We start from the raw sequence: 21,571 nt of genomic DNA, 5'->3' as shown, positions 1-21,571 counted from the left end.
TATTAGATCTTTTTTTCTCACTTCTGAATAGGTCTTAATCCAAATGATATTTTATAAATTAAATTATATTATCCTTGATATTTCATACTTAAGGCTGTTCATCACCTCTAGTTTTATAATAGTTCACACCAAGGATAAGTCGAGACGTAATTTTTAACAAATACTAATAAATCAAGTCTCATTTAGAAAATAAAGATTTATCTATATAGAGTCGTAAATATTTCTCATTTTTTCATTTCTAAAGTACAATAAAAATAATGATTCTATAATAAAAAAAATCAAGTTCTATAGTAAATTCATAGACACAAAAAGTATAAAATATGGTCATTGTGGGAATCACAAAACGAATGAAAGAAACGAGGGAACAAGAAAGTGTAACATGGTTCCACTACGTACGCGAGTAGGATTATTTGACATTGATAAATTCGATAAAATTAGTCAATAAACTATTTTAATGTATTCGTCGTCGATACACTAGTCAATAAATTATTCTAGTTTATTATCATTTAGTTTATTATCATTTTTATACTGTAATAATTCAAATTGTTTATGTCATGTCGGGTAATTTCTTGTACTCTCTTCCTACGCTTTCATTGGTTGTCGAGATTCTCAATTCTATTGGTTAAAAATGGCGCATTATTTAATATTAACCAATTAGATCTTTTTTCGTCAATTTTTTTCTATGTTGTATTTAATAACCTCTGATCACCTGTACTAAAATTATTTGTGAAAGCAGTCCGAATGGCCGGTAAATCTGCGTTGGCATTGCTGATGATATTTGGTTTTTTAAGAAACTTTTATGTTTATGGTACACGAATAATGAGTAATTTTACGGAAATACATTCTGTTGCTTATATCACCGTTCCTGATAATGCAGTAGCTAAACAATTGGCACAGTAAGATAGTTCTATTAAATTTGAAACTAATTTTATATTTATCCTATGAATAATTATAATAAAACAACAAAATCTTTTTTTTTTTTCTATATCTGCAGTGGATTGGTAAAGAATAAACTGGCTGCTTGTGTGAATATTATTCCTCAAATTACTTCGGTGTAAGCATTCATAAAATAGAATATCTATTTACACACATTAGAATATTTTCTATCTAAGAAAATTATTTATTAAATGTTTATTGATTAATTATGTATAGGTATGAATGGGAAAATGAAATAAATGAGGATTCTGAACTTTTATTGGTAAGATTAATAATAATGGTTATCTATATAAAAAAGTTATACGACAAGAATAATATGTCATGTTTATCTAATTATTATATAGATGGTAAAAACAAGGACAGATACAGTGGATGCTTTGACAGAATATGTTAAGTAAGTTAATAATATAACACATAATGTAGCATCAGAAAAAAAAAATAATCTTTCTTTTATTTAGAAGTCATCATCCTTATAAAGTATGTGAAGTAATTACCTTGCCTGTAAGTAAGATTTATTTAATTTTATTTTATTTATTGTCTATTTTACTTTACATAAATATATATTCTATTATTTTACATTTTTGTAAAATAAAACGAGGATTTATTAATACATCATATAAATTAAAAATTTAATTCAGATACAAAATGGTAATGAACAATATCTAAAGTGGATCAGTGAAGTAGTACCTCCTATGGATAAACGAAAAGAAAAAGACAATATTTAATCATTTTATCTATTTAATAATAAAATAATATAATATTATTATATATGAAATTATAAGAAATATGATAAATATATAAATAAATAAAATTATTATTATAAAAATAATGTAATACAATAAAGAATATTTTAATATGGAATGATTCCTACAATATATAACAATCTAAGTTTGATTGTTAAATATTTTATATTATAATAAAACATTGTTAGGACTATTTGATCACTATTGATGATAATCATATTATCCACTATATGAATATGCTTATCCCAAACAGAAGATATTGATATAACAAAAACAAACAGCCATAATATCAATTGATTACCTTCTTACATTAATGACAATTATCTTATAAATAATATAAATGTAAATTCGTTTTAAAGTAATTTCACTATCAATCATTTAATTAAATGGTATTAGAAATAAATCATAAATAAAACTTTTCTAATATCCCATTTTATTGTTATACTAAATAGTTCTTTTTTAATTCTATAAGGCACACACATATTTTTAAGTAATTTATATTTAATGAAGTTAATTCAATAATTATTCTACAAGAAGTGATTTTGAATTAAATCAATGACCTTTATAATGATTGTGTGATGCCAAATATATAATTGATCATATTTTGAAAATAATTATAAAAATGTTTGCTTTGTCAAAATCTTTTTATACTTTGCAGCATGTGTAATTATACTTTTAACATAACTACCTTAGTAATGTGTAACCAATTCTCCTAATAATATAATAATTATTTTGTCCTAATATCTCTTCAAATAAGACTTTGCTTTGGATCCATATGATACATTATATTCTATGGTATATAAAAGCAATAAATTTAATTATTTGTATCTGTGCCTCTATTATATTTTTTATACTCATGATGCTATCTGCCAACATTGTAACCTGGGTAAAGCATTAACAATGCTAAAGCAAGAGACTCATTAATATCCATTTTATAATCCTTCTCCATATTATGACGACATGAAGGACAATTGTGAACTCCAGATGAAAAACTTCGTTTTAGACAAGTAAGACAAATATTATGAGCACAAGGTGTAGTTACAGGATTATTAACGACTTCTAAACAACAAACACAAGTAAATCTGTAAAGAAAACATGTATTTTTATCATGTATTTAAATAACTGTTTTAACTTTTACCAAGACTTATATTGCAAACCTTTCTGAAACTCGTTGTAGAAAAGCGGCCTTTCCATTTGGTAAAGCTAAACGACATTCACCCCAAATTTTTGCATTAGCAGTATCTTCATCTATGCATTTTATAAGTTTACTGTCCAATATATAAATTTCACGTTTCTGTTTCTTCCTGATTTGTACAATCTCTTTAGAACTAAGTAATTCTTCATCTTCCAATTCAATAACACGTTTTTTATTTGGGTGATTCTTTTTCATTGCTTCTAAATAACCATCAGGATATAATGGTTTTAAACCGAGTGCATTTATTCTTGCTTGACCTTCTCGAGTCCATGGAGCAGGAGCAGGATCATCCCTGCGTAATAAGTACCTCCATACACGGAAACCACTTTTACCCGTATCTGGGTAATATTTGACTACCTTATATATGCCATCATATCTATTCTCAAAATAATAAATGTACAATATTAACATTCATATAAATAATTTATATATTTAATATTCATGTATTAGTATATCTAAAAATATAAGTAAGGAAAAAGGTAGATTTTATATCATACATACCTGTTACCTTCTTTTGGTGCATATTTGCTATGTTTTGCAAGTTTAAAATTGCGTACGACTCTTACAGGGATTCCACCTCTCCAATCCTCAGCTGTGGCTCCATTTACTGGATCAAGTTTAGCATTACAATTTACTGCTAAAGCTTTATTCATCCTTGTTAATGTTTGATCACAACTTTGTCCAGCAGTCCTCTTATTTCCTGTAATCATTATAGAAAATAATAGAAAATACATATATACGTATAAATCATCAAATATATACAATAAAATATATAGAACATTTTTATACCAGATAAATCCCTGCCTCCAGAACCAGTGTACATAAATTCATCTCCATTATCAATATCGTCTTCGTAACCTCCAGATAAGACAATTGAGTATGCACAATCAGTTTCACGACCATGTATTCCAGCTATATGTGGCCTGTGTACACCAACTTCAGAAACCTTTAGTAAAAAGATTAGAACATTGTAGTATGCACGAACACTTACACATGTATGTGTATATATATATATACATATATATATATATGAACCTGTACTCTGTATATCCAACATGTACCAACTTCTACACCTGGTATAGGACCTCGATGATTTGGTGGAACTATACTACATTCTTTTGTTCTACCTACACAAGCCATTCCTTTTCCCCAATCTCTTTTTATACTACTTTCATTAGTATTAGTTTTCTTCTTGGACTGTTTCAATTTATCCCCTGCCTTGAATACATTAAATATTGTTACATAAAAATATTGTTTTATTTTTAAAATAAATTTATATATAAAAGAATAATCACCCACTTTAACAATTTCATTTTCATCATTTTTACATTCAGGACAATACCAATAATCCTCTTCTGGGATTGATATTAAAGGTGGATTTAAACAACGTAAATGATATGCAAAATTACATTCATCGCAAAGCAGTAGATTATGTTCATCTTCTTTACCACCGCAAACTCTGCATCCACATTCTTTACATTCTTGATTAGGATCATCCATACATTTAGTGCAAGAAGCTGCAACACGTCTTCGTGTACCATTACTTGTATAGTTCTCTTCCTTTGATGTTCTTTCGGATAAAAGTTTTGGAGGTTCTATATTATATACTCCATCTTTAGGATTTATTTTATGACCTTCAAGTTGATTATCTCTATACATATGAAAATACATGTATTAATATAAATATCTAAATATATTAGAGAGATACAATTCATAAATAAAAATAATTAAAAAATCACCTGCCAATATATAAAGTTCCAGTTAATTCTTGTAATTTTCTTTTCTTTTCAATTTTTTTTATTGTAAAATCATACCAAAGCCCTACCTCTTTGGGGTCGTCAACATTATGATTTACCATTACTTTTTGACCTATTCGCAAATCCTCAATAGGTATAAGTTTTCTAGCACGAGGTCTAATAGATCCTTCAGGTACATTAAATGCAGGTGCATGATTATCAAATTCCCATTGCATATTATAAATAATCTTTTCGTCTTGCTTAAATATTTTCTTTATAATTGCTTCAAACCAAGCTCCATGTATTTGATCAAGACAATCAACAGCATCTCCAGTTTTATAATATAAACTTTCTGCTTCTTCCAAATTTGCTTCTTCAATAACTTCTACTTCAGTATTTTCTTTGACTTTATTATTATTGCTTTTATTAATACTATCTTCATTATCTTTATTATTTTTTTCTTTATTATCTATATTATCTAGTTTAACTTTTACCATTAATTGTATAACATCATTTAAATTAATACTATAATCATGTAATTTATAACCATTTTCTAATTGTTTACCACGGAAGAACAGTCGTTGCATATCAACTTCTATTGATAATTCCTTTTCTATTTCACGCTAAAAATATAAAATAATGAAAAAAATTACTTTTACATATAATTATGCTTTTAATTGTATAATCTATTATATATGTGTATATATTAAAAAATTAATATATAAAGCAAGCTACAATATAATAGTAGCTTATAATAATATAAACAAATTGTTGAAGATTTAATACAAGATCGAAAGAAATATAAATTATTGCTAATAATAGTTTCATATAAAAAAGCTAATATAAGTGATAAGAATTTTCTTAAGACTGCATTTTGGAACATAAAATTATTAAATTCAAAATATTCATAAAATTATTAAAATATTTTCATTTATTGTAATAACTTGAAAAATCATACCTTAAAATCTTCAACTTCAGTTAATTTAGAAATTGTTAATATTGCTTCCTGTTTACCATCCATTGTTCTTACTTTTACATACATTTTGATAAACTTAACTTTAAAATTGTACACGATATAACTATTATTTTAATTTGCTTGTCTAAACAGGTATATTTAAGAGATCAATTTTCACGTATTTTAACTCCAATGAGATACACTCTACTCTTACAAGCAGGACAATGATCACAACTCGATGGATCACAACTGTCAGCAAGACCACCACTTGTTGGCGTCCGATACAACTAGATTTGGCGGGAAATCTTCGTTGTAATGCATGGTGGGAAAATCACGTGATAAAATTACGTTAGCATTGGTAGAGAAAAGGTGCATTTTCATCACAAAATATAATGAAAATTAAAGCAGTTTGAGAATATTCAAGTAAACACAAGCTATATAACTTAAATTATCCAAAATATGAATTCATACAATTTTGATAGAAACTCTAAGATTGTATAAGGATATTTATTTATTGTATATCATATAACGCTCATATGCTTACATTTTAACTAACTACACTTGTATATAAATATATATGTGTCATATTAAGGAATTAAATTAATAGCCTGAGAAACGTTAATGCGCACGCGTGATCACATTCTCATAATGTAAATATATAGAAATAGAACAATATCGACTCGTTAAATTTTAAAATATACAATTTTTAAGAATATTTCTTAGCACATTAAAAATATGTTATTATATTTATTGAAATATTAAAAAGTAAATGATTATCAAATATTTCATCTTAAAGTAATAAAAAATGACTAATTACAGTAACAACCTACAGTAGAATATTAGAAAAAATTATAATCATATATTATATAGTATCTCTTCTCGCAACATATCAAGAAAATGGCCGCTATTACGCATCATTCTAGAACAACATCAGCGTGAAGTATCCGGCAGATGGCGCATTATTAACCGGAACAACATAGTTTCGAATTCGACGCAATAAAAACGATATAAACGATAATTATCAGAGTTTATTTATTAAAAATAAAATAATTATCAAAGATAAATCGGTGAAATTTTCGTATTACGTCTCGATAAATTGTAGAAGCGTGTACTACATTTGACCAATGAGTATTTTCGAGCGATGCTGTGGCCATGTTTGTTTAGTTTCGAGGGGATGAAAAGTGAACACGAACGAAGCTTTTGAATGGGACTCGCGCGAGGGTGGATACATCGTTGATTCGCCGACGTTTGACGTGTGCGTCCTGATGAATTAAAGGATATGGTAAGCAGTGATACATTTGAAATCTATTTTGTCTAACTCCCCAAGGTCGAGAGATTTTCGCGGGAAATTTTTGGGTGATAGTGTCGTTTTGGGTACCGCCGCTACCGCCGACGCCGCTACCGCGGCGCAGTATTGCACTTTCAAACTTTCGATCGATTCGTATGTAGCCAAGAAGAGTTCGTTAAGGGCGATGACCGACAGAAATTTCTTCTTTATCGCATATTTTTTCGATTCATTTATCAAACGGAAATTTCTAGGTGCGGAAATGCATTGATTATCTTGCTAAAATTGACAGAGCGCAACCTTGCATCACACCGCATATAAATCGATATATGCCTTCGCGTGAATATGTACTTACTTTAACTGTGTGTCAACGTACACATTTGAACGTATGTATGTATACACGCATATATATATATATATGTATATGTATAGGTGTGTAGATACGCGCGACAAAATTCCAGAGATCTTGGACGCTTCTTTTTTCGAACAATCGAACTCGTTCCCGCGCAATTTCTAATCAGTACAAACATACAAATAAACGAAAAGTAAAAAGTGTCAATAATTGCGTTCGATAAATTAAAACACCTTATTCATCGAATCTTTCTCGAACCGTGTTCCTTCGTCAAAGCCCGATCTACCGGTGATTATTTTATATCTTTTAGACTCTGGCGGCTCGACGAATTTCTACAAACTTTGACAAACAGTAAGATGATTAATTAATGTTAAAAGAGAATAATGAACGAAAATATGATTATTTTATATTTTTAATGCATCTTAATATTAAAAGAATTAATCGCAAATTATGTGTAATTGATACATTCTCTATTTAGAATAATTATTTTTTGTAAGTAAGAACTTTTTGTATTTTGTACAGTGCTCAAGTGTATTATCAAGTTTTAAAAGAAGTTATCAAAATGTATATTTAACATTTATGAAGAACTTCATGGATGGTTAACAAAACATAACTATTATCCAGAATGTTCTTGCTTGAGGCATTCTCTTTACTGATGTATAAAGCTGTTTGCTAAAGATAGCATACTCCTGAATCAGTAATCGTACATGCAACCAGATGAATATTTTTAGTCAAAGCTTGTTTGCTGATTTGGTGCATGAATTAGATTTATAAAAAGCAGAGTAAGGATAACTGCTTGAACTTAGTTAATATTTCATAATTATTGATAACTATAATACATATAAAGCATAAGAAATATAATTATTAATTATTTTATTATTAATCATTTTCCAAGTATACTAAATAATAAATTGTATTGTTTATTTTAGGACATTTAATTTTTCTTTTGAAATGTGGTTAAGAAGTGAACATGTGAGTAGAAGACTGCGCGGCCGTTTATACATAAGCGGTGTGTCAGGAAGTAAGACATCTACTAGCAGAGTGCAAGGAACATCTGCACGGAAGGTACCATTCATCTCTAGCAGTAATCACCGCATAAATACATTACGTAAATGCAGCAGATTAACTCGGTGGAGACATAGATCTCCAAATTTTTTAAAAGAGGTAAGTATGAAATTATTACATAAAATATTAATTTAGCTTAACATATGTATAGTCACTTCACAATCTATAAACTAAAGTATCGATTCTTAATGTTTATCATTACCATTTTAAACACATTGTTATTTTCATGTGTTTATCATAAATGATCTTTGCAGGTCATTTATTCTTCACTATTTATTAACTCACAATTACTAACTAACCAACACTTAATGGTTAATGATTAATGAGTGACTGACAGATAGACAAGAATGTTAAGTAATTAAAAACATTCTTTCGCTGAAACAAATAAAGAAAAACAAATTACTTAAAACTACAATTGAAGCCGTTTGGTTAATACGCGGACTAATAATCAGTATTCTCAAACAAGATTATTATCTTCGTAGGCTTGTAAAGAAAATGTTTTACATTTTGCCAAATCTTCGCCTAGTAGACGTGAGAGGGGCCCTCGTAGAAGAAAATGTATAAAACGATCCATGGTTACATCAACTCCTCTACATCGCACTACACAAAAGGATATTATTCTTGTAAGTTACAATGAGGAATATGTTTTTTATGATTTCTTTTTATTTCGGATGATATTACTTTTCTATTTTTTTGCAACTACTTTCATTGATAATATGATATTGTATATTTTTTTACAGCCACCAAAAGAAACCGTAGAATCTAAAATTTCAGAAGAATCCAAGGAAAACTGGAATATAGCTATTTTGTCACTTTATTCATCAAGTTTGAATACTGATTTGTTTTGTACGCCAACACCATCACAAGACTTTAAATTTTCAACTGCAGGAACATCATCATTGACTGATCTAATGCCTCCAGCATCTCTAGGATCTCATTTAGACCTTTCATGTTTTCTTGATGACGAAGGAAATAGAAATACAGGTATGATGAATAAAAATTTATATTATATTTTATTTTTAATTTTTGTAATGCATAAATATAAATTTAAATCTTCTCAATAATATTATTTATATTACAGATATTCTGTCATTACATTACTCTGCGCTTTGTTTACCAAATGAAATATCTGAAGAAAATCATAGCTTAATGCACTCAACATCAATGTATAGCACTCGCAGTACATATTCATCTGAAAAATATTTTGGAAGTGGAAAGTATCCATTTATCAATAACAATGAGAACAATAGTAGTATATCAAAAAGTCAGTATACCATTGAAAATGATTCATCCAAATTTGAAGGAACTGTGGATTATTCCACTCCCAAATATAATACTTCTACAAATGTATATGATATAGATGCTCATCATCCTTCTGATACAAATGGTAATATTAATATGAAATATGATGCTGAAGATATTGACAGTGAATATCATGACGCTGAGTATATGGAAGTTGGTAGTGAAGAGATAGTAGAAACTTGTGATGTTGAAAATATGGTTACTCAAGTACAAGAGGAATGGGAGCCATTTGATCCATATGTCTTCATCAAACATTTACCACCTTTGACTCCAGCAATGAGAGCCAGATGTCCGGCTTTACCTCTTAAAACACGAAGTAGTCCAGAATTTAGTTTAGTATTAGATTTGGTATGTATACATATACCTTACAGATAATCAATTGTCTGATTATAATAATAATAAAAATAATGATAATTTTTTTTATCGCAGGATGAAACTCTCGTACATTGTAGTTTACAAGAATTGTCTGATGCAGCATTTCAATTTCCAGTAGTTTTTCAAGATATAACATACACAGTGTTTGTTAGAACTCGACCATTTTTTCGTGAATTTTTAGAACATGTATCATCGCTATATGAAGTAATACTCTTTACCGCAAGTAAACGAGTTTATGCAAACAAATTAATGAATCTTTTGGATCCAACAAGAAAATTGATTAAGTATCGCTTATTCAGAGAACATTGTGTATGTGTTAATGGAAATTATATTAAAGATTTGTCTATACTTGGAAGAGATTTATCTAAAACTGTGATCATTGATAATAGCCCGCAAGCATTCGGATATCAAGTAGGTTTTATTTTCTTTCTAGCATTGCCTTCAAATTCATATTAATTCAATTTTCGTTGTTTTTTGTACAGTTAGAAAATGGCATCCCTATAGAAAGCTGGTTTGCTGACCGTTCAGATAATGAATTAATGAAATTATTACCATTTTTAGAAAATTTAGTTAATTGGGTATGCTATATCTTATCTATATTATTATAAATATAAATATATTATGATACTTAATAATTATAAAAAATAAAATTATATCTTTTTTGTAGGGTGGAGATGTTAGACCACACATTAGAGAACAATTTCGATTGTTCAGTTTTTTACCACCAGATTAATTAAGGTACCATATTAAAATTTAATACTGACTGAAGTATAGGATCAAAAAAAAATCCTATTATCAGTCTTCAGATGTGCGTGAAAGCGTGTGTGCAATGTGTATATCCGTGGTGAAAAATGCAAACGATTATTCTATACGCGTATAACACATTATGCGTATATCGTTATACTCAATGCAATGTCTTAAGAGAGTGTGCCTGATGAAGAGTAGAACTAAATTCATAGACCTGAAAGGTCTAAAAACATTATTTGTTATTTAAAGGATAATTGTTTCTCTAATGGAAGGAACACTTTACAAAAAATTTATTGATATTTCACTAATTATCTTTACGCATAAATATAACAAATATTAGTGAATTACATTCGACAGTTTCATGCAACCTTAAGAGATAGTTCATGCTTTCCAATTCCATAATGGAATCACTTTCGATCGTCTACCGTTATATAATAATACAAATACAACATAAATTTAAGAATATCTTCGAAGATTTCATGTTGCACGAGATTAAAAATTAATCGATTTTGACAATTAATTTCTTTATATATCAGATCTGTGTTTTAATAAGTCAGTGATATCACATAACGACAATAGCATTACTAATTACAATCTTACGTAATGCAAGATTACAAAGTTAAAGTTTTTATTTTATATATATATATTTTTTTTTAATTTCATCACTTGAACATGTCTAACAATACCATAAATAATATTTAACACTTTATCTATATAATACTTTTCTGAAATAATATCTGATTTTTTGTATAATTTATCAATTTCCTATATATTTGCATTATTTATTAAAATTAGTTCCTCTCGGTAATAATATTCCATAAAAATAGTTTTTATACATAATATATTTTATTAAAATTTAACCAATTTCTGGCCATATGAATTTTATTTTTGAAAGAATATGCATTTCTTTTTATTATTTTTACATTATAAAAAATAATAATTTCCTTATATACGAAATATTTCCTAAAAATATGATGTAATACTGTTACATCAATTTGTTTTATTCATTACTTGTTATTCTAGTAAATCCTATAATTTATCAAAGTTAATAATGAGCACTAATTATATAGAGAAAATTCGAAATTATATTTATGAACATGGGGGAAAAGAGAATATGTAATTCTTTTTCGAAGTAAAAAAATAGTATAAATAAATTTAAACAATCAAAATAATCAAAATTATACTTTATTATCTTTGACTATTTATTATTTTTTAATGATATGCCAACTTCTCTTTTCTCCTTCATTCCCATTTAAATTAATAGCATTACAACAATAAATAGTGTCATTTATTTTTAACATACATATACTTTTCATAGTAAATATGAGAACATTTGTTTAGAAGCATATAAATATACACGAATAAACCTCCAAACTTTTTCTGACTTCCAAATATACAATATTTCTTTTTTTTGCATTTAAAACATAAGTATATATAAATATATACTTCTAATTAAAGTAGTTGCACATGAATTTGCAATACATATGCAAAAAAGGTGGAGAGAAAATTATAGAGTACAATATTCAGAGACGAATGATGAGCTATCAAATATGTGTACCTTAAGTACAAAATGTTAATTATACTAAAAATATTTGGCAGTAGTTGTTTAAAGATGAGAGTAATTCGTATTCACAAATTTAGTAAAAGCTTCTATGGGAACATTTTGAAATAGTTTTACTATAAATGTATTTTATTAAGCTTAAGTCATTATGAAAATCATTGTTATTTCAATATGAGAAAAATATAAACTTGGAGACGATTTGCTTATAAATATATAGAAAAATGACATACTCATCATAGTTACATGAAAAATATGATCTCAACCCTGATATCTTAATAAAATGAAAATCTTTCGTTAATTACATTGTTACGATAAAGTATTATAGCCTGAAGATTGTTTGAATACATTATGTATAAGAATATATTAGTAATTATATAATTATATGTATATGTGTGTGTAATATAATTATATAATTATACATGATAGATAAATGCAGGTTTATAAAATCATATGTAATTTATAATCTGTATCAAAAAAAAAATTGACTAAGATAATACATAACATTATAATAAGAAATGTATTGTCTTGGAAATTTTTATGATTTCCACAAAAAACCACACGCACATGGTTGGCATCAAATTTTAAATTGCAATAAATTTTAAACCATGTTATTATAACATATGCTTACCATATGCATGTATTAACATCTCATATACATTAAAATTTGTATATTCTTTCATTATCAATTGTTGCATATTTTTTGAGTTATTCTATACAAACATGTATATCAATATTAACTACCTGTAAAACAGTACATTCAATCAGTAATGTTAGAAAATAATTGTGAGAATCTTTAATGCTAATGCATAATAAAATTTTAGAAAATGTCATACTCGAGTAATCATGATATATAAATTAATTTTTGCAAAACCTTGATTTTTCTAAATATACCATATTTTATTTATATCCATATTTTATTCCTTATCCAGAATAAAGAATGATGATATGTATTAAGATTGTTTACTGTTCTATATATTTACAATAATTTATTCTTCTGATCAATTTGTTCAATTTGTTGATCAAAAATTCTTCTGATCAACTTAGTATAATTTTGATGAACAATCACTTATTCGAAATATAAAGGATAAACACACAAGATTATCATTAACGAATTTTGAAAAAAAAATATTTTCTTTACATACAACGTATTTAAAAAAAAGATTATTTTTAAATGTAATTTTCACGCAAAAGGATTGTTTTTAAATATATTAATGAAAAAAGATAAATTTATATATTTATCTTTTATCTTTCGAATGATCCGTTGATCATCAAAATCGAATAAAAATTGTAACGAGGAGAATTTTTTACGTAAACCCAGTTTTTGGCCGTTTTCGTTGAAAATATGAAGGCGCAGTAGTGCCTCTTAGCGTCGTGTCAAATAATCCAAACGATTTCCCCCACTAAGCATCTACATGACATGGACGTACATTATTTTATATGTATTTGTGTAACTGACTTCTGGTGGAAAGATTTAAAAATGCATATGTTTTTTTAGGTACATCTCTTTTTTAGTAACATTAAAACATTTTGTTTATACGTTCATATTGATACATGATAACAACATTTTATATTAATAAGGGTTAATATGTCATTACAATACATATGTTAAATAAATATTTGCATAAAAAGGAATGGAATAAATTTTTTAAATCTCTATAAGTGATATAAGATATAAAAATACACATTGTTCATATTACAGACAGTCAATTAAAACTATGGTGAACTAATCTAAGTGACATCCAGTATATATTATTTATTGTGTCAGACCAATTATACAATTATTTTTCTAAAAAAAAAATATATATATATATCTTTGAAAAAAAATGGATATATATCAATATATAATTTGTGCTCAATAAAACAAAACTACCTATATAAGAATAACAGAAACGCTGGACACAAGAAATATGTACCTAATCATTAATAAATGCTAATTATTATACATCTTTACCAAACAGGTAAGTGACACAAATATTACATATACATAATGTTTATTTGAAAAATATTCTCAAAATGGGAACTTCATAGAAAATGAATAAAGTTAAGTATGAGATACAAATATTTCAATATGTTATTTGCAGACAAATATTATTCTAAAATATTAATTATATTGTTTCATTGAATAATTAGTTATTAATAATATTATTTCAAATTCTTTTATCTTTATTAAATCTTAAAGAAAAAAAAAGAAAGAAATCATTAACATATTATATGTATTTATAAAGTACTTGGATAATTATTAAGTATTTAATAATAATAAAATAGCTGTAATAACAGATGAAAGAATTTGATATAATAACTTTTATATTATTTATAAGAATCACTATTTTATATATTGACAAATTATATAATAAAGTCTTATAATGGTTATAATTTATATATTACTGTATACATAAGTCTACATGTAAAATGATGTAAAGTAGAGTTGACTAGATAAAAATTAATTTGTAAAATAAATTGTGTGAAAAAGACGAAATATTTCATCTTTGTTAAAAAATAATTATATTACTCTGTTCTGTTATTTAAAAACATGTTTAACAAATGCACTTTGTATTTCAGCTAAAAACACAATACAAACAAAATAATGTACAACTACAAACAATGATTACCTGTATTTTATCAATGATTAGATTTATGAATGATCTTAAAGAGAACTTAGAAAATACCAGAATAAAAACAATTTTCTATTTAGAATTATAACATTATTATCATCTGTTTACATTCATTGTTATCAACAAAATTACGACCGTTGTATATAATGGATATATGTTTATATAATTATTATTGATACAAGTAGCATGAATATTATGCACAGGTACATGGAAAATAACTCTTTCATCTTTTTAACATGAGAACAGAGTATTACTATAATCAATGTTTTAATAATATCCAAAAAAAAACTTTTCGCCGAGTGTTAAAAACAGCTTGTATAAATTTTATATACTCTTACAATAATTGCAAATCTCCTTAGATGTGTCACCTATCTCTTGCCTCCAACGTTTTGTTAATCTATTTGACTGCTAATGTTTGTAGAGAAAATATGCTGAAAAATGTTATATTTGTTATAAGCTATCTATTTTTTAAGTATTATTTTGCATTCAACACTAAAATATTATGTGTGATTAATAGTCATATTCAGTTATCTTGTTAACAATTACGGTATATAATATATAATCTATCATATTATCTTTTAACTCGAACTTCAAGTATGTTGATGTTGATTTTTTTTTAATTTATCTGATAATTCTCTTGTAATTATTGATGTAGTAACAAATGTCCACATATGGAAGTACATATATACATGGACATATTTATTGTATATTGCAAATATTTCTACTAATATTTTCATCTTTAGTTGCATCTGTTGCATAACATAGGAACTTGATTGTGTTGTAATCAGTATAACTCAATTCAATATACCTGAAGTCCGAGTGTAACCTTGTCTAATCATCCGAACGTTGAAAATACCTATTCTCGATGCGTTTGCAGAGATTCACGAGTGTTGGGAAATTCTTGACAATATTCGCCAGAACGTTGTTTGGAAGAGGTGTTGTAATAATCGTAAAAATATGTCCGAAGACGAGGGCATCCAATTCATTTGGATTTCTACATAATTAATTAAATAATTTTTAACATTATTGTAGAAATAATAATTAAAAATATTGTTAATATAATATTAAAATTAATAAATAAAATTTATAGACACATTAGGTTTTAAGAATAAATGCATATATTTACATGCAATTTCCATGCATTATTTCCGTATTATATAAAATTAATAATTTGGAAAGAAAGTCTATGAACAATAATATTTATAGAATGAATGAATCTTCTGACAATGGTGGAAGAGATTCAGGAGAATCTGAGTTATACCATAAAGAAGTTTCTGATGGTTTTTCTATTACTTCAAAGTCTCTTATAATGGAATTATCTTCAAGTGTGGCTTCTTTGCTTTGATCTAACTTTTGATTAAAGTAGATACTATTAATTTTATAAGCATGGTCCATAAGTTTTGGGAATATATGAATAATTGTGTTAATTCCTTGTGTGGATGGAAGGAAATGGAAGTTGGTAAGAGCTTGTATATGACCATATACCAAGGCATCAAGTTCTGTAGGTCTTCCAAGTTATATTTAAATATTGTAATTTTGTTACTTTACTTATTTATATAAAAATAAAAGTGGGATTATATTTTTAGCGTATATATTAAAACTACTTACTTGTCACCAAAAAAGAAGTTTCTCCCATTCAATCTTTCTGATAATATCACGCAACAATTTTCAACTTCATTAGAGACTTCTTTTAAAGTTCTATTATACCAACCAAGTACGGTAAGCCTTTTTATAACTTGTTTTCTCTTTTGCCAATTCAAGTAATGATTAAGAGGCCAGGGATAAACACTTCCATGTCTTTGTTTAGTTACTTCTTCTAATGTTGTTTGATCGACCCAACAAATATAAAGTTCTGCATTCACAAAAACATTGTTGACTAATGAAATATAAGCTTTCATATCTGATTTATCTACAGGTTTTAAATGGTTGGATAAACTTGTCCCTTTGTTTGAAATAAAGGACACTATATTATCAAATTCAGATAGTACAAATGCACCACATTTAATAAAAGGTAAAGAACCATTTGGAGACATATACTCGGCATCTCTTCTTGACTTTATTTGAAACTCCAAATTACACATTTTGAGAAAAGCTTGAACAGCAAGACAGTTAGCATTGTCTGGCAATAATATTTGTTCTACTTCGAATGGTCTATATAATTGTATCAATTGAGGCCATGGTTCCTGAGCTGTAAATAGAGGTACCAAATATACAAACTTTAGCAATAAACATTATTAAAATACACCAGTACATAAAATGTTTCAATCGAAATTTATAAATAAAGATGACACTTAGACAAATTTACTACATGAAATATAAGATGGGCTGTTTATATTATAAAGTGAGGTTAGATTCTAATAATTTAACCGAAATAATAAATATAAAAAGTTTTAGAAAAGAATCTGAAAAAATCACCTCCAAGCTCTAAATTAATTATATCTGCTGTCAGTTCACCAGGCATATTGAAGTAAAATATAGTAAATTTACTTGAATTATACTTTATGTTAATTTACTTATGAAATCAAGAAACAGAACCGCGTAAAGTATACAGATCTATGTGATCAAATAGAGAAATATACTATCGAAAAAATAACTCAAGTAAATTCTTTTAACAATCACAATCTGTTATATTTTAATTACGTTTTAATATCATATCGTTTGATAATATATACACGTAATATATCAAGTATATTTATAAGTTAAATAGATCAGTTTTCAATATGACTTTCGATAATAAAATTAATCAATATTTAGGAACAATCGTATTCTAAAATAATTTTTAAATTAACTAAAAATAATTATATGAAGAATAAAATAGCTACTTTTTTAAATATCCATGTATTTCTTTTTACTTACTAACCATGAATGTTGATATTTTTTTCAGGACAAATTGCAGTACATACGAAAGTAGCCATCAAAGAATTATCCTAAAATTAAAAGTATACTTGGTTCTCATTAAATATGAATTAAAACTTAATATTTTGTTTTTAACTGGAATAGTATAGACCTTAAGAATATTTGTGTATTAATAAATAATGATCCCAATGTTCGTGTTTGTAACAATTCTTTGTTACTTTCTATCGATATTTTTTTAAATACGTCATACACAAATAAATAGTATATTGTAAATTATATATATGCAAAGATTATATAGATAAATCTTTTCTAAATAATGTATATTTTTAAAATTTTTGCGTGTTTTGTCATAAAAAAAATTCAAATTTAAAAACCGGAATATACTACGTTAGTCAAATATTTGTGTGTTTTTTTAATTGAAGTCGATGACGTAGACATCAATAATTTGTACCACGAACAATAAGTATGTTATCTCATCAACTTGTATGATTAAGAGTAAAACGATTCAAAGAAACAATTATAGACAGAAATAATGATTGATACAATGTATGTATCTGAACTCCATTTATTTTTTTAACTTATTCAATTGTTTTAATACAATAAAAAACAAAAATAATTTTTTTTATTATACCATATATTTTTATTAAATTGTCAGTTTTCAAATATTACAATATTTAATTTACAAAGAATTGATAAAATATATAAAATATCCTTATATATAAATGTATATTATAATGTTCATTATTTATTTCTATTCATTAAATATTCTTTATCTTTTCATTAATAAATAAATTTTTTCAGTTTTTTCATATTTAAAATTCGATAGATCATATAAAAAGAAATTTATATCGGTGTCTTGCAGAATCCAAGTGTAGTTCTACGACTACCTGGAGGACAGTTTCGTGTAGGTGCTTTAATTATTATAAAAGGTGCAATATCGATTGATATGCATTCCAGTTGAAAATTAGTTTCATTGACACCTATTACACTGGGTGCACAAGGACCACCAATTGTATTAAGAGCATAACATGTATTATTGTATTTAACCAAACCATCTTCTAAACATGGATTTTTAACACATTGTGGGATTGCTTCTCCTTCAGGAAGAACTAAATAATGTTGTGGAGAACAAGGTCCTTGTCTATAGGCTTCATAACACGAATCATTTAAAGGAAGGTATAAAAATCTTGGTCTACAATCGCACACCCAAGCAACATTATTTCCATCACCAGGATAAACAAGCATATTGTTTGGACAATGATCCGGTATTGACACAGGAATACGCTCTGTTATCTTAACACAAAAATAATATATATTTTTCATCTTACAATATAACAAATTTCTTATACATGAAATGTACTTTTTATAACACATACCATTGGTTTATTTCCACTCACATGAGATAATTCCTCATCATTTGGAAATACAATATCTTGACATAAAATGAAGCAACTACATATTAGGAATGCACTGTTAAATAATATCCACTTCATCTTAAATATACAACTTTATTATTTTATACGATTGTTCAATATAACTATGCTTTTTCTATGGTAAGTTTCAATGGCCTTGAAAAAGTGCAACTAATTAGATAAGCCGGATATACAAGGTTCATTTATAAGAGATACACTAGCGCTACTTTCTTTTATTATCTTTTTTTTTTATAATGGACGCTTAACGATGTAGTATTCTAATCAGAAAGATTGCGTAAAGTTATCAATTAATGTACATTTTTTAAATTAATAATTATCTTCTTTATTAATATATTATTATTATATTATAAATAACTAATAAATTTGTATATATACATGTTGAAATAATAAAATAATAATTTTATTTTCTTGTATATTTTATTGTATATAATATATATGATTATAACTGTTGAATAAAAGATTTTTATTTTGTAACTTTTTATTATATACTTTAAATGTATTAGATATTTGGAAACCAATAAAATTTAAATTACGTTAATATATACTTCGTAGATCATGTTCGATTTTAATTTTATGTACCTAAGTATATAAAGTTTTAATCTCACTTATGTATGTACATAGATAGAATTGATATATATATGGATATTTTCATGGCAAGAAATTCAATGATTTTATTATTTGTGAAGAGGATTTAATTAATATTAATCAACATATCTTTGTAGATACAATAAAAGAAAAATATGTCATATTCAATTTTACCGCCTTTTTTAAACAGCAAACGACGATTGAATTGTTTTACTACTAATATTTATTATCCTAATGTTTTTTTATATAACAAAATCTAATTTGATATAATTTAATTTATATGAAAAGATACGTCAATATTAACAATTTTAACATAATAATAAAGAACTTTGCAATTAAATATATTTCTTGAATAAACCGGAAACGAAGTGTTGAGAATTGACGAGTCGTACTGCGCTTGAGAATCGTTGTCTTTTCCTTTCAAACAAACCAAGATGTCGAAGAGAGGTAAGTTTCTTCGTGAGAAGAATGAAAATCCAATGAAATCAATTGTAAAAGTACACATCGGTAGAAATAAAAACAAACGACGAGTGTCAATTTAATGGAAATATTTTGTGATATGAGAAGTTCTTGCGTGAATTGTATTTTCGTTGAAGAAAAACGATCTTGAGGAAGGAACGAGTGTCGTGTAGTTGTTTATCAATGTCTGAATTTAACGTGAGATTTTTATTCTTCAAGGACGTGGTGGTTCGGCTGGAGCTAAGTTTAGGATATCACTGGGTTTGCCAGTTGGTGCTGTCATCAATTGTGCTGACAATACCGGTATGTTATAAATGATTATTTTCTAAGTTATACATGTTAACCTCAAAACTTAATCGTGTGTATCCATCGTTTGTGGCACATGGTTAATCATTTCTATTATTATGCTGTATGTCCAATATAATTTGCCAAATTTAAATAAAAATATGGTAATTTTTATATTCGTAGACAAATATTCGCAGAGAGCCAATCCTTATTTATTATTTTGTAATATATAGTATCACACATAACTAACAAAAATATTCGTTAAATATATTGTATTTGCCTGAAATTAAAAATTAACCAATTAAAATAAATAAAAAATTTACAAATACAAAGTCTCTATTGTAAATTTGTTGTAGGTGCCAAAAATCTCTATGTCATAGCAGTCCAAGGAATCAAAGGTAGATTGAATCGTCTACCAGCTGCTGGATCAGGAGATATGATTGTTGCTACTGTGAAAAAAGGAAAACCTGAACTCAGGAAGAAGGGTAAACTTTCAGATATACATATAGATTTTAATAAATATTCTATAACTTTTTATAATTACATTTTGTAAACAATTTTTACTTTTTATTTATATATATATTTTTTATATATATGAAAACTTTAATTTTTTGAATGTAATTACAGTTATGCCTGCAGTAGTCATACGTCAGCGGAAACCATTTAGAAGGAAGGACGGTGTATTTATATATTTTGAAGATAACGCAGGAGTTATTGTGAATAATAAAGGTGAAATGAAAGGATCGGCTATTACGGGACCTGTTGCGAAAGAATGTGCAGATTTATGGCCAAGAATTGCATCCAACGCTAGCAGTATCGCGTAAAACATCCTGTATAAATCTATTATCCTTAATAAAATAAATTTGGGCATTTGTCCTGAAAATTGTTTTATGTGATATTGTTTTCATGCTTTTCTACTAAATATTATAATTTTATAAAGTTGCATATATATATATATATATATATATATATATATATATATATATATATATATATATTTAGAATGTAAAAATACAAATGATAGAGATCTTATTGATTAATGAAGTAACAAGAAAGAAGTTTGAGTCCAATTTAGATATATCAGAAAGT

The 21,571-nt window shown here is 26.4% G+C and overlaps 6 protein-coding genes and 2 long non-coding RNA genes across 14 annotated transcripts; 5 read left to right on the top strand and 3 right to left on the bottom strand.

Annotated features, from left to right (window-relative positions):
* Positions 1–680: 680 nt before the first annotated feature.
* LOC124421886 (protein CutA homolog) lies at positions 681–1,756 on the top strand. Its single transcript, XM_046957574.1, has 6 exons — positions 681–896; positions 995–1,054; positions 1,153–1,198; positions 1,281–1,330; positions 1,395–1,437; positions 1,575–1,756. Exons 1-6 carry the CDS (start codon positions 742–744, stop codon positions 1,659–1,661), a joined length of 441 nt encoding a protein of 146 aa, XP_046813530.1. The 5' UTR covers positions 681–741; the 3' UTR covers positions 1,662–1,756.
* A 123-nt stretch (positions 1,757–1,879) lies between these two features.
* On the bottom strand, positions 1,880–6,095 carry LOC124421885 (E3 ubiquitin-protein ligase UHRF1-like). The gene is made up of 8 exons (XM_046957573.1): positions 5,569–6,095; positions 4,614–5,233; positions 4,174–4,525; positions 3,910–4,092; positions 3,664–3,820; positions 3,376–3,574; positions 2,837–3,250; positions 1,880–2,761 (listed from the first exon to the last, which is right to left on the bottom strand). Exons 1-8 carry the CDS (start codon positions 5,650–5,652, stop codon positions 2,542–2,544), a joined length of 2,229 nt encoding a protein of 742 aa, XP_046813529.1. The 5' UTR covers positions 5,653–6,095; the 3' UTR covers positions 1,880–2,541.
* A 403-nt stretch (positions 6,096–6,498) lies between these two features.
* Positions 6,499–13,093, top strand: LOC124433198 (CTD small phosphatase-like protein 2). Of its 4 annotated transcripts, XM_046982941.1 has the most exons (10): positions 6,499–6,847; positions 7,513–7,553; positions 7,725–7,984; positions 8,132–8,366; positions 8,750–8,890; positions 9,008–9,251; positions 9,349–9,917; positions 9,999–10,355; positions 10,427–10,522; positions 10,612–13,093. In XM_046982941.1, exons 4-10 carry the CDS (start codon positions 8,154–8,156, stop codon positions 10,675–10,677), a joined length of 1,686 nt encoding a protein of 561 aa, XP_046838897.1. In that variant the 5' UTR covers positions 6,499–6,847; positions 7,513–7,553; positions 7,725–7,984; positions 8,132–8,153; the 3' UTR covers positions 10,678–13,093. The 4 variants fall into 4 exon arrangements, with proteins under 4 accessions (XP_046838897.1, XP_046838896.1, XP_046838894.1 ...); XM_046982940.1 differs by lacking the exon at positions 7,513–7,553; XM_046982938.1 differs by lacking the exon at positions 7,725–7,984.
* LOC124433199 (metaxin-2-like) lies at positions 10,967–17,836 on the bottom strand. Of its 4 annotated transcripts, none has more exons than XM_046982944.1 (4): positions 17,725–17,836; positions 16,473–17,052; positions 15,721–15,858; positions 10,967–13,660 (listed from the first exon to the last, which is right to left on the bottom strand). In XM_046982944.1, exons 1-4 carry the CDS (start codon positions 17,777–17,779, stop codon positions 13,627–13,629), a joined length of 807 nt encoding a protein of 268 aa, XP_046838900.1. In that variant the 5' UTR covers positions 17,780–17,836; the 3' UTR covers positions 10,967–13,626. The 4 variants fall into 4 exon arrangements, with proteins under 4 accessions (XP_046838900.1, XP_046838898.1, XP_046838901.1 ...); XM_046982942.1 differs by lacking the exon at positions 10,967–13,660 and adding an exon at positions 14,603–15,295; XM_046982945.1 differs by lacking the exons at positions 10,967–13,660; positions 17,725–17,836 and adding exons at positions 14,664–15,295; positions 17,280–17,557.
* LOC124433202 lies at positions 16,221–16,909 on the top strand. The gene is made up of 3 exons (XR_006944445.1): positions 16,221–16,365; positions 16,451–16,583; positions 16,780–16,909. It is a non-coding gene; the product is annotated as an uncharacterized LOC124433202 (long non-coding RNA).
* LOC124433203 lies at positions 16,942–18,724 on the top strand. Its single transcript, XR_006944446.1, has 3 exons — positions 16,942–17,064; positions 17,749–18,266; positions 18,583–18,724. It is a non-coding gene; the product is annotated as an uncharacterized LOC124433203 (long non-coding RNA).
* LOC124433201 lies at positions 18,447–19,438 on the bottom strand. The gene is made up of 2 exons (XM_046982947.1): positions 19,097–19,438; positions 18,447–19,013 (listed from the first exon to the last, which is right to left on the bottom strand). The coding sequence occupies exons 1-2, from the start codon at positions 19,211–19,213 to the stop codon at positions 18,564–18,566; spliced, it is 567 nt and encodes a 188-aa protein (XP_046838903.1). The 5' UTR covers positions 19,214–19,438; the 3' UTR covers positions 18,447–18,563.
* Positions 19,439–20,103: 665 nt separating this feature from the next.
* Positions 20,104–21,365, top strand: LOC124433037 (60S ribosomal protein L23). The gene is made up of 4 exons (XM_046982538.1): positions 20,104–20,185; positions 20,417–20,500; positions 20,839–20,967; positions 21,110–21,365. The coding sequence occupies exons 1-4, from the start codon at positions 20,173–20,175 to the stop codon at positions 21,304–21,306; spliced, it is 423 nt and encodes a 140-aa protein (XP_046838494.1). The 5' UTR covers positions 20,104–20,172; the 3' UTR covers positions 21,307–21,365.
* Positions 21,366–21,571: the final 206 nt, after the last annotated feature.

Source organism: Vespa crabro, chromosome 2 (assembly GCF_910589235.1).
Source record: "Vespa crabro chromosome 2, iyVesCrab1.2, whole genome shotgun sequence".
Classification (NCBI taxonomy): Eukaryota; Metazoa; Arthropoda; class Insecta; order Hymenoptera; family Vespidae; genus Vespa; species Vespa crabro.
The sequence above is the reverse complement of the archived record's forward strand: the minus strand, read 5'-3'. Positions and strand labels throughout refer to the sequence as shown.

Excerpts from the sequence above, each read along its gene's own strand:
- LOC124433037 (XM_046982538.1), top strand. Across the intron at positions 20,501-20,838 it reads CAATTGTGCTGACAATACCG|GTGCCAAAAATCTCTATGTC; the intron begins GTATGTTATAAA and ends AATTTGTTGTAG. Across the intron at positions 20,968-21,109 it reads ACCTGAACTCAGGAAGAAGG|TTATGCCTGCAGTAGTCATA; the intron begins GTAAACTTTCAG and ends ATGTAATTACAG.
- LOC124433201 (XM_046982947.1), bottom strand. The coding sequence starts at position 19,213 with ATGAAGTGGATATTATTTAACAGTGCATTCCTAATATGTAGTTGCTTC. Across the intron at positions 19,014-19,096 it reads TGAGTGGAAATAAACCAATG|ATAACAGAGCGTATTCCTGT; the intron begins GTATGTGTTATA and ends TTTTGTGTTAAG.
- LOC124433198 (XM_046982938.1), top strand. Across the intron at positions 9,918-9,998 it reads TTAGTTTAGTATTAGATTTG|GATGAAACTCTCGTACATTG; the intron begins GTATGTATACAT and ends TTTTTATCGCAG. Across the intron at positions 10,356-10,426 it reads CGCAAGCATTCGGATATCAA|TTAGAAAATGGCATCCCTAT; the intron begins GTAGGTTTTATT and ends TTTTTTGTACAG.
- LOC124433199 (XM_046982944.1), bottom strand. The coding sequence starts at position 17,779 with ATGGCTACTTTCGTATGTACTGCAATTTGTCCTGAAAAAAATATCAAC. Across the intron at positions 15,859-16,472 it reads AACTTCTTTTTTGGTGACAA|AAATCCAAATGAATTGGATG; the intron begins GTAAGTAGTTTT and ends TTAATTATGTAG. Across the intron at positions 13,661-15,720 it reads TGCAAACGCATCGAGAATAG|ATGCTTAGTGGGGGAAATCG; the intron begins GTATTTTCAACG and ends CATGTCATGTAG.
- LOC124421885 (XM_046957573.1), bottom strand. The coding sequence starts at position 5,652 with ATGTATGTAAAAGTAAGAACAATGGATGGTAAACAGGAAGCAATATTA. Across the intron at positions 3,575-3,663 it reads TGGAGGCAGGGATTTATCTG|GAAATAAGAGGACTGCTGGA; the intron begins GTATAAAAATGT and ends TAATGATTACAG. Across the intron at positions 3,251-3,375 it reads GCACCAAAAGAAGGTAACAG|ATATGATGGCATATATAAGG; the intron begins GTATGTATGATA and ends TTTTGAGAATAG.
- LOC124421886 (XM_046957574.1), top strand. The coding sequence starts at position 742 with ATGGCCGGTAAATCTGCGTTGGCATTGCTGATGATATTTGGTTTTTTA. Across the intron at positions 1,199-1,280 it reads AGGATTCTGAACTTTTATTG|ATGGTAAAAACAAGGACAGA; the intron begins GTAAGATTAATA and ends ATTATTATATAG. Across the intron at positions 1,438-1,574 it reads GTGAAGTAATTACCTTGCCT|ATACAAAATGGTAATGAACA; the intron begins GTAAGTAAGATT and ends AATTTAATTCAG.